The sequence below is a fragment of the Acipenser ruthenus genome, unplaced genomic scaffold (genome assembly GCF_902713425.1).
Source record: "Acipenser ruthenus unplaced genomic scaffold, fAciRut3.2 maternal haplotype, whole genome shotgun sequence".
In the NCBI taxonomy this organism is placed as follows: Eukaryota; Metazoa; Chordata; class Actinopteri; order Acipenseriformes; family Acipenseridae; genus Acipenser; species Acipenser ruthenus.
Window position 1 is genome coordinate 7,501 of NW_026708580.1, and position 11,768 is coordinate 19,268.

The 11,768-nt window shown below is 43.5% G+C and overlaps 1 protein-coding gene across 1 annotated transcript in view; it reads left to right on the forward strand.

The window, feature by feature from the left end:
- The window catches only part of LOC131734594 (neurotrophin-4-like), a 14,239-nt gene extending 5,962 nt beyond the window's left edge, over positions 1–8,277 (forward strand). Inside the window, exon 2 of the mRNA XM_059021391.1 lies at positions 3,318–8,277. Coding sequence (XP_058877374.1) covers positions 3,337–4,266 — 930 coding nt within the window. The 5' untranslated portion in view covers positions 3,318–3,336 and the 3' untranslated portion in view covers positions 4,267–8,277. The remainder of the gene's footprint in view (positions 1–3,317) is intronic.
- Positions 8,278–11,768: the final 3,491 nt, after the last annotated feature.

An 11,768-nucleotide genomic window follows, 5' to 3' on the forward strand; every position in this document is an offset into this window, starting at 1 on the left:
TAAAGATGGTCAGCGCTCCATTAAAGGGAGGGGCCAGTGATCCTGTTAATAAAGCTAATAAGAGGTGAGAGAATGGATTTTAAAGATGGTCAGCGCTCCTTTAAAGGGAGGGGCCAGTGATCCTGTTAATAAAGCTAATAAGAGGGGAGAGAATGGATTTTAAAGATGGTCAGCGCTCCTTTAAAGGGAGGGGCCAGTGATCCTGTTAATAAAGCTAATAAGAGGGGAGAGAATGGATTTTAAAGATGGTCAGCGCTCCTTTAAAGGGAGGGGCCAGTGATCCTGTTAATAAAGCTAATAAGAGGGGAGAGAATGGATTTTAAAGATGATCAGCGCTCCTTTAAAGGGAGGGGCCAGTGATCCTGTTAATAAAGCTAATAAGAGGTGAGAGAATGGATTTTAAAGATGGTCAGCGCTCCTTTAAAGGGAGGGGTCAGCGATCCTGTTAATAAAGCTAATAAGAGGTGAGAGAATGGATTTTAAAGATGGTCAGCGCTCCTTTAAAGGGAGGGGCCAGCGATCCTGTTAATAAAGCTAATAAGAGGTGAGAGAATGGATTTTAAAGATGGTCAGCGCTCCTTTAAAGGGAGGGGCCAGTGATCCTGTTAATAAAGCTAATAAGAGGTGAGAGAATGGATTTTAAAGATGGTCAGCGCTCCTTTAAAGGGAGGGGCCAGTGATCCTGTTAATAAAGCTAATAAGAGGTGAGAGAATGGATTTTAAAGATGGTCAGCGCTCCTTTAAAGGGAGGGGCCAGCGATCCTGTTAATAAAGCTAATAAGAGGTGAGAGAATGGGGGAGGGGGGATGCTGTATTTCTCATAACCTCGCTATTACTCTTTCGAGCGTACTAAGATTCTTGTGCTAGGTGTCTAAGTTTGTAGCTAATAATTAGATTAATTACTGTTACAAAATTATCCATTGGCTTTTGCTATTCTGAACGCTGCTATTTAGGCAAAATCTGAGTCTGTGTAAACCACGTTGTCGTGTTGACGCTGTCTCCATGGCAACAAGGCCCGAGGTGACCGCGATGTGTGCGCTTTTTTTTTTTTTAAATTATTCTTAAAGAAAAATATAAGTAATTATGATCACGCCTAGCCCTGGATCAGAAACTCCAAACCAGAAGAGACCGAGAGAGAAAGTCAAGTTAGCAGAGAAACGTTTTAATGCCTTCGTCATCCAGAACTTCACTGGATCAGAAACTCCAAACCAGAAGAGACCGAGAGAGAAAGTCAAGTTAGCAGAGAAACGTTTTAATGCCTTCGTCATCCAGAACTTCACTGGATCAGAAACTCCAAACCAGAAGAGACTGAGAGAGAAAGTCAAGTTAGCAGAGAAACGTTTTAATGCCTTCGTCATCCAGAACTTCACTGGATCAGAAACTCCAAACCAGAAGAGACTGAGAGAGAAAGTCAAGTTAGCAGAGAAACGTTTTAATGCCTTCGTCATCCAGAACTTCACTGGATCAGAAACTCCAAACCAGAAGAGACCGAGAGAGAAAGTCAAGTTTAGTGATTTGTAGCTTCCTTATAGATTTAGCAAAACTCAAAAAAACCCACGTAGGTATTTCAATAAAGGAGCAGCAAACTTGGAAAGCCATCAAAGAGTTTCACTGCCTTAAGAACATGATAATTAGAATTTATGTTGCAAGTCATGAAACTCAGTAACTGCTTACTGCAAGCTGTCAAACTAAATTGATCTATAATTACAGGGAAATGTCAAACAAACCAATTAACTCTGAAATACTACCGCAAATCCAAACACGATTCAGACAGTCCCCCTGAGTTTCAATAGCCATAGTTTTATATATTATACAGCAACACCAAACACGATTCAGACAGTCCCCCTGAGTTTCAATAGCCATAGTTTTATATATTATACAGCAACACCAAACACGATTCAGACAGTCCCTCTGAGTTTCAATAGCCATAGTTTTATATATTATACAGCAACACCAAACACGATTCAGACAGCCCCCCTGAGTTTCAATAGCCATAGTTTTATATATTATACAGCAACACCAAACACGATTCAGACAGTCCCCCTGAGTTTCAATAGCCATGGTTTTATATATTATACAGCAACACCAAACACGATTCAGACAGCCCCCCTGAGTTTCAATAGCCATAGTTTTCTATATTATACAACAACTCTCCTCTCTCTTCTATCCTCTCTCCTCTTCCCTCTTCTCCTCTCCTCTCCCTTCTCTCTCTCTCCTCTCCCCTCTCTCTCATAGGTGTGTGTGTCTGTGGAGTCACATTGTTTTCTTTACCTAACTATAGTTATCTATAGTGGAGGGAGGGCGAGGGAGAGAGAGAGGAATGTTTAGAATGTGTATTCCCTCAGGCCAGAGAGAGAGAGAGAGAGAGAGAGAGAGGGAGGGACAGAATATTGCACGGGTTTTAATGCCCTAGGAAAAAACCTAAAAGTCAAGTTAGTTGACAGAGTTTCTGATCCAGTGAAGTTCTGGTTGACGAAGGCATTAAAACGTTTCTCTGCTAACTTGACTTTCTCTCTCGGTCTCTTCTGGTTTGGAGCTTCTGATCCAGTGAAGTTCTGGATGACGAAGGCATTAAAACGTTTCTCTGCTAACTTGACTTTCTCTCTCAGTCTCTTCTGGTTTGAAGTTCAGTTTATACATTTGAATGCAGTTAAAACATTCCGTTATATTGAAGGCAAACTATTGAAAGACAAAATTGAAGTATATTTTCTATTTAAAATATTTCTTTAGTAAGTTTCTCCTAATGAGAATTTTCTTCACCAGTATAGACATGGTCTCAATTCTTGGACTCCACTGCCCCCTGGTGGACTTTAATAATATTCCAATTAGCTTAATTATAATACAGTTTGATTCTGCTGTATAATATATAAAACTATGGCTATTGAAACTCAGGGGGACTGTCTGAATCGTGTTTGGTGTTGCTGTATAATATATAAAACTATGGCTATTGAAACTCAGGGGGGCTGTCTGAATCGTGTTTGGTGTTGCTGTATAATATATAAAACTATGGCTATTGAAACTCAGGGGGGACTGTCTGAATCATGTTTGGTGTTGCTGTATAATATATAAAACTATGGCTATTGAAACTCAGGGGGACTGTCTGAATCGTGTTTGGTGTTGCTGTATAATATATAAAACTATGGCTATTGAAACTCAGCATCTGAACTACAGCTCCCAGCATCCCTCACTGTTACTGCTATTAGAGTGGCATGCTGGGAGCTGCAGTTTTTTTTATGATTCTGTATTATATATAAAACTATGGATATTGAAACTCAGGGGAATTATTTTAACTCCTCTTCTTTGTCCTCCCCCCTCAGCTGACGCCATTCTGAAGTGATGCGCTGGCTTCCTCTGGTTGCCATGGTGATCGCCTCCCTCTTAGCAACGACCCTCCCCCTTCCACAGAGCTTCCTGGATGAAGACCACTCCCCTTGGCAACCACCACAGCAACAACAACAACAACCACCAGCACCACGGCGACCACACAACCCTAGCAACAAGACCCACACCGTCACCACAAACCAAAAACATACCAAAAATAGGACTAAAAACCCCAGGAAATTAAGAAACAGACCCAAAACTACCCCCAGTTACCCAGTTTACACGAACAACCTGCTCCACGGCCAAACTAAAGACGTCTTCCCTCCAGTTTATGGAATCCAGCCTCCCCCCCTGGAAGGCAGAATGGGAGAGCCCAACCTGGGCAGCGGAGGCTTGGGGATCGAACCACTGGAGCTGGGAACGGGGGGGGAACGGCAGTTCCTAACGGAAAACCCCAGGGTCCTGCTCTCCAGCAAAATCCCCCAGAATCCTCCGGCTTTTTTCCCCCCGGAGGAATTCTCTTGGGGTAGCGAGACGGACGAAGACGTGGGCAGGAACGACTCCCGCCGCAGGCGATCCGACACCAGAAGAGGGGAGCTGTCCGTCTGCGACTCGATGAGCGTTTGGGTGACGGACAAAAAAACGGCGGTGGATCTGAGGGGGGTGTCCGTGACGGTCCTGTCCGAGGTCCGAACCCTCACCGGTCCTCTCAAGCAGTACTTCTACGAGACGCGGTGCCAGGGGGAGCCCGTCCCGCTGTCCCGGGCCGGCTGTCGGGGAGTGGACCGCAGACAGTGGGTTTCGGAGTGCAAGGTGAAGCAGTCCTTCGTTCGGGCGCTGACCCTCAACGAGAGAAACCTGACGGGCTGGAGGTGGGTCCGGATCGACACGGCCTGCGTGTGCGTGCTGCTGGCCCGCACCGGAACCGGAACCGGAACCGCTTAGAACCCGGTTCTGATTCCGAGAGATTTTTTTTCTATACCTTTTTTGTTACCCAAAATTTTGTCCAGCTTCTACTACTAGGTTTAAATGTGACAGTGTCTTTATGAAGAATATATCGACAGAGATACACAGAGATAGACACAGTATACTGGTGGTAGCAGTGGGATAGTTTAGTTTGACGGAGATCTGATTATTATTATTATTAGTTTATTTAGCAGACGCCTTTATCCAAGGTGACTTACAGAGACTAGGGTGTGTGAACTATGCATCAGCTGCAGAGTCACTTACAACTACGTCTCACCCGAAAGACGGAGCACAAGGAGGTTAAGTGACTCGCTCAGGGTCACACAATGAGTCAGTGGCTGAGGTGGGATTTGAACCGGGGACCTCCCAGTTACAAGCCCTTTTCTTTAACCACTGGACCACACAGCCTCCTATACCAGATATAAGAGTCTTACTTCCATCCCTTAATTTAGCTAAAAATCTCCTTCAACCACTGCCACCTGTCTGTCTAAATATCCCACTGCTACCACCAGTATGCTGTATCTCTGGTCTGTAAAACCAGCTAAAAACCTCCTTCAACCAATGACTCTGTCTATCTAGCTGTCTGTCTGTCTAAATATCCCATAACTAACACCAATATTCTATCTCTCTGTCTGTCTGTCTATCTGTCTAAATATCCCACGCCTACCACCAATATGCTGTAACTCTCTTCTCTATAAGAGTTTTATAGAAGTTATTTCTGTCCTAAAATGCTTGACGTGTCCAAAACTGTCCATCCGTCCATCTCTGTCCCTCCTCAGCTCTAACCACTAGAGCCAGCCTCTCTCCGTCCCTCTCTCCCAGTCCCTCCTCGGCTCTAACCACTAGAGCCTCCCTCCCTCCCTCCCTCCCAGTCCCTCCTCAGCTCTAACCACTAGAGCCAGCCTCCCTCCCTCCCTCCCAGTCCCTCCTCAGCTCTCACCACTAGAGCCAGCCTCCCTCCCTCCCTCCCAGTCCCTCCTCAGCTCTCACCACTAGAGCCAGCCTCCCTCCCAGTCCCTCCTCAGCTCGAACCACTAGAGCCAGCCTCCCTCCCAGCCCCTCCTCAGCTCTAACCACTAGAGCCAGCCTCCCTCCCAGTCCCTCCTCAGCTCTAACCACTAGAGCCAGCCTCCCTCCCAGTCCCTCCTCAGCTCTAACCACTAGAGCCTCCCTTCCTCCCAGTCCCTCCTCAGCTCTAACCAATAGAGCCAGCCTCCCTCCCAGTCCCTCCTCAGCTCTAACCACTAGAGCCTCCCTTCCTCCCAGTCCCTCCTCAGCTCTAACCACTAGAGCCAGCCTCCCTCCCTCCCTCCCAGTCCCTCCTCAGCTCTAACCACTAGAGCCAGCCTCCCTCCCAGTCCCTCCTCAGCTCTAACCACTAGAGCCAGCCTCCCTCCCTCCCTCCCAGTCCCTCCTCAGCTCTAACCAATAGAGCCAGCCTCCCTCCCAGTCCCTCCTCAGCTCTAACCACTAGAGCCTCCCTTCCTCCCAGTCCCTCCTCAGCTCTAACCACTAGAGCCAGCCTCCCTCCCTCCCTCCCAGTCCCTCCTCAGCTCTAACCACTAGAGCCAGCCTCCCTCCCAGTCCCTCCTCAGCTCTAACCACTAGAGCCAGCCTCCCTCCCTCCCAGTCCCTCCTCAGCTCTAACCACTAGAGCCAGCCTCCCTCCCTCCCAGTCCCTCCTCAGCTCTAACCACTAGAGCCAGCCCGTCCGCCTCTAATTTTAACACATTTTGAATTATATTAAAAGTAACCTATGACCTCATTTTTTATTTTTGGCTCTTTTTTTAAAAAAAACGTCATATTTTGTTGGATTATATATTTGATATATCTATATAACAGTAATCTCATGACTGTGTAATGCTACTTGAAGTCGTCTGGTTTGGTTTGCATGTAAACGTTTCTGTATTTAAATATAATGTGTATTTATTCTTAGGAGAAAATATTGTCAATAAGTTAGTTTTTCTTTTATTTTTTGATGTTAATTTGTAATAATTTTGAAACCCCATTTTCACCCCCAAGAAACTATACATATATATATATATATTATAGTTGTAGTGAAAAGTTTACTTACCCTTATGGAAATTTTTATAATTTCTAGACATTTCTCAAGAACAGAGTTCTAGAAAAAATATTTTCTAGCACAAAGTTTTGCTTTTCTGGATGAGGGAAAAGGTGTTACAAAAAATCTACAATGATCTATTCAGCACGTTTTTGCAAAACTCCGTAAATGCTCGTTCTAAAGCATTCTTACCCTAACAAGGCGAATGATATTAATAGCTAGTTGAGGCTCCTTTAGCAATACCAATCTCTTTCAAATGATTAGGATATTTCTCAATGAGATTTTGGCAGATTCTTTAGTGAAATTGCCATTCAAATTCCCAGGACTTCCCCTGTGCCCAGCCGCCTTCAACTTGAATCTAAATCAAGGGAAGTCATGTTAAAACTTTACAATGCATTAGTAAGACCTCACCTAGAATATTGTGTTCAGTTCTGGTCACCTCGTTACAAAAAGGATATTGCTGCTCTAGAAAGAGTGCAAAGAAGAGCGACCAGAATTATCCCGGGTTTAAAAGGCATGTCGTATGCAGACAGGCTAAAAGAATTGAATCTGTTCAGTCTTGAACAAAGAAGAGATCTGATTCGAGCATTCAAAATCCTAAAAGGTATAGACAATGTCGACCCAGGGGACTTTATCAACCTGAAAAACAAGGACCAGGGGTCACAAATGGAGATTAGATAAAGGGGCATTCAGAACAGAAAATAGGAGGCACTTTTTTACACAGAGAATTGTGAGGGTCTGGAACCAACTCCCCAGTAATGTTGTTGAAGCTGACACCCTGGGATCCTTCAAGAAGCTGCTTGATGAGATTCTGGGATCAATAAGCTACTAACAACCAAACGAGCAAGATGGGCTGAATGGGGCCTCCTCTCGTTTGTAAGCTTTCTTATGTTCTTAACTCTTACTAAAGCTTCTCAATAGGATTTAGATCAGGACTTTGACCGGGCCCTTCCAGAACCTTGATTCTATTCATCTTTATCTGTTCTGAAGTAGATTTTGATGTGTGTTTTGGGTCGTTGTGTTTGAACGTCCAGTTTTAAAAAACCCGGTTCTGTAGCGGAGGATTTCGGATGATTGGCCGATATCTTTTGCTACGTTCTGGAATCCGTTGGACCGCGTGTTGGAACCAAATCTTCCTGAACCATTAGATGAAAAAACAGCCTTCTAAAAAGATAGACATACTTGAGAGTAGGTATGGCATTCTTTTCCTCATCGGACCTTATCACCGTGCCACAAAACCAGACCAGAACTCCTCTCCGTCATTCAAATTCCGATTTTGCAAACTTTAACCCTTAGCGGTCCATTTATTCAGCGTGTCTCAGGCGCGTCGGGTCCAAATTATTTTCACACACGCTGTTTATTTTAGACGCTCTGTTTTAAAAGTGTTTTCTTTCACAGTAAAACAGGTTTACAAGGCTCTGCATGTCAACAGGACTCTCGGTACTGCATCTCCAGCCCCACCCCTCGTTCGCTCATCCAGAAAAGCAGAACTTGGTGCTAGAAAAGATTTTTTCTAGAATTTTGTTTTTCGAGAAAGGTCTAGAAATTATAAATTTCATTAGGGGTTTGTAAGCTTATCATACTGTAGTGAAAATATCAGAATTCAATATTGAGACTGTCCTCTGTCTTCACTGTTAAGGTCCTGTATTTGGTACTGGGAATTCTCTATGTGGAAGTTTCCCAGTTTAATCTGGTTGGTAATTGAGTTATTGTGACAGATAATAATAAACTCCGATCCGGTTCATGTTTTTAATATTTTATAAAGTGCCTTTTTTGTGTTTTGCAACTTGTAAAGTGTGTGTTGTTTTTGGTTTTTTTTAACATGTTTTCAACACAGGATAATTTTTTTTTTTCTTACAAAAATGTATATAAAGTTTTTTCCTCCTTTTTAAACAGTAATAGAAAATAAAACATATTTTTTCTGTAAAAAAAAAAAGTCTGGATGTTCTCTCTCTCTCTCTCTCTCTCTCTCTCTCTCTCTCTCTCTCTCTCTCTCTCTCTCTCTCTCTCGCGCCATTTCTTCCACACTAAATCTGTGTTTCTTTGACTGTGAGTTCAGGAGCTGCTCTTCAGTTCTAGCTGCGCTGCCCTAGTTATTGTATTGTGAATCGGGACAGCCCTGGCTATAGGACTACAGCTCCCAGCATGCCTCTGCACCCGCGGCCATGGCGAGGCATGCTGGGAGCTGTAGTTCTTTATGCTGCGGTCTCCTATCACAAGCGATACAGACCTCTATTACGACACATCATGTAAAGAAAGCATCGCGATTCATCGAGACACAGTGAATCGCTCCAGCCCTGGCTATAGGACTACAGCTCCCAGCATGACTCTGCACCCGCGGCCATGGCGAGGGATGCTGGGAGCTGTAGTTCTTTACGCTGCGGTCTCCTATCACAAGCGATACAGACCTCTATTACGACACATCATGTAAAGAAAGCATCGCGATTCATCGAGACACAGTGAATCGCTCCAGCCCTGGCTATAGGACTACAGCTCCCAGCATGCCTCTGCACCCGCGGCCATGGCGAGGCATGCTGGGAGCTGTAGTTCTTTAACTCTAGAGCTCTGCTGTGGTCTCGCATCACAATACAAATCATTTCAACACGTCAGCTGCCTGCCATAGTGTAACACAGCCAGTGTCTTTACAGAAGAGACAGTGCCCCCTAGTGATCTGACACGTGGGATTGCTGGCAATACACTGGCTGTGCAGTAGATGGCGCTATCTCAACAGAAGGGAGACTATATGAAGGTCAGTGAACTAACTTGGACCTGCGAAATATTTGATCAGAACACACTTATATTTTAATTGCAATGAAATTCAATGTTTTATTATTTATTATTTTTACTTACACATATAAATCAGACTCAAACTGCATAAAGATTAGATTTCTTCTTCAAAAGAAAAAGTCATTTTCATTTCTTCATTTTTTTTTCTTCCTATTCTTCCCCTGGTTTGGTATTCGCTGTTGTTTCTGCTTTTGAGTTTGTCTGAAGGACTCTTAACTGCCAGACAGCCTTCCACACCTCCTTCAAACCAACGAGCGTAATCCACATTTATAACAGACTCGAATTTCATAGACATGAGTTTTGTTATTTATCAATGCCCAATTATTTTTAGGCTCACCGCTACCTCCCCCTGCGCTGACTCGGGAGGGGTGAAGACGAACCCACGCTGTCCTCCGAAGCGTGTTTCATCAGCCGCCTGCTTCTTTACACTCTGCAGACTCACCGTGCAGCCGCCTCAGAGCTACAGCGTCGGAGGACAACGCAGCTCTGGGCAGCTTACAGGCAAGCCCGCAGGAGCCCGGCCTGACCACAAGGGGGCGCTGGTGCGCGGTGAGCCGAGGACACCCTGGCCGACCTAAACCCTCCCTCCCCCCGGGCGACGCTCGGCCAATTGAGCGCCTCCTCCTGGCCCGGAGAGTCTTAACTACCAAATCGTGTGACAGTGTGATCTTTCAACTCTGCCAGTCCTGCCCACTTTACAGACAGATTGATGGAGAGATATAAACAGTATATACTGGTGGTAGAATTGGGATATTTTAGTTTGACAGAGATCTGATTATTATTATTATTATTATTATTATTATTATTATTATTATTATTTATTTCTTAGCAGACGCCCTTATCCAGGGCGACTTACAATTGTTACAAGATATCACATTATTTTTACATACAATTCCCCATTTATACAGTTGGGTTTTTACTGGAGCAATCTAGGTAAAGTACCTTGCTCAAGGGTACAGCAGCAGTGTCCTCACCAGGGATTGAACCCACAACCCTCCGGTCAAGAGTCCAGAGCCCTTACCACTACTCCACACTGCTGCCCTACTAGATAGAGAGATAGGTAAATAGATAGACAGATAGATAGTATATTGGTGTTTGGAGTGGGATATGTTAGTTTGAGATATGATTAGTAGATAGATACATAAATACAGATAGAGTATTGGTGGTAGCGGTGGGATATGTTTGAGATATGATTGGACCACACAGGTGGCTGTGTGGTCCAGTGGTTAAAGAAAAGGGCTTGTAACCAGGAGGACCCTGGTTCAAATCCCACCTCAGCCACTGACTCATTGTGTGACCCTGCGCAAGTCACTTCACCTCCTTGTGCTCCGTCTTTCGGGTGAGACGTAGTTGTAAGTGACTCTGCAGCTGATGCATAGTTCACACACCCTAGTCTCTGTAAGTCGCCTTGGATAAAGGCGTCTGCTAAATAAACTAATAATAATAATAATAATAATAATAATAATAATAATAATTACAAGATAAATAGATAGCAGATAGACAGTGTATTGATGGTAGCAGTGGGATATGTTAGTTTGAGATCTGATTACTAGATAGATACATAGATAGACAGATATACAGTATACTGGTGGTAGCAGTGGGATATGTTAGTTTGATTGAGAGCTGATAATAGACGGAGATAGACAGACACACAGTAGATAGACACACACTCACACACATAGACATAGACAGTTATGCAGGACGCTGGTAGTAGAGTCATTCGGAGTGGAAGGCTGCCTGGCAGTTAGAATTCTCCAAACAAGCTCACAGCAGATAGGAAGGATGGATGGAGAATGAAATATAGAAATGAATATAATAAAATTTGCTTTTTTAATTTTAATATTACAAAACAGATATTCGTCAGCCCTTTGGCACGAAATATGATTCAAATCTGTTAATATTTTTAAAATACACAGTTGTTAGAAAAAAAACAAATATATATCTAGGTATATATTTATGATAATATATTTTGTAGTATTCACACTGTCTGACGTCTAATTTGTTAAAATGATCATAGTTAACAAAATTATTAAGTGAAGTTCTGGATGACGAAGGCATTAAAACGTTTCTCTGCTAACTTGACTTTCTCTCTCAGTCTCTTCTGGTTTAGAAGATTGTGCTTCATCCTTTACTCTCTCTCTCTTTATAATATATAAAACTATGGCTATTGAAACTCAGGGGGGCTGTCTGAATCGTGTTTGGTGTTGCTGTATAATATATAAAACTATGGCTATTGAAACTGAGGGGGACTGTCTGAATCGTGTTTGGTGTTGCTGTATAATATATAAAACTATGGCTATTGAAACTCAGGGGGACTGTCTGAATCGTGTTTGGTGTTGCTGTATAATTTATAAAACTATGGCTATTGAAACTCAGGGGGGCTGTCTGAATCGTGTTTGGTGTTGCTGTATAATATATAAAACTATGGCTATTGAAACTCAGGGGGACTGTCTGAATCGTGTTTGGTGTTGCTGTATAATATATAAAACTATGGCTATTGAAACTCAGGGGGACTGTCTGAATCGTGTTTGGTGTTGCTGTATAATATATAAAACTATGGCTATTGAAACTCAGGGGGACTGTCTGAATCGTGTTTGTTGTTGCTGTATAATATAGAAAACTATGGACCACA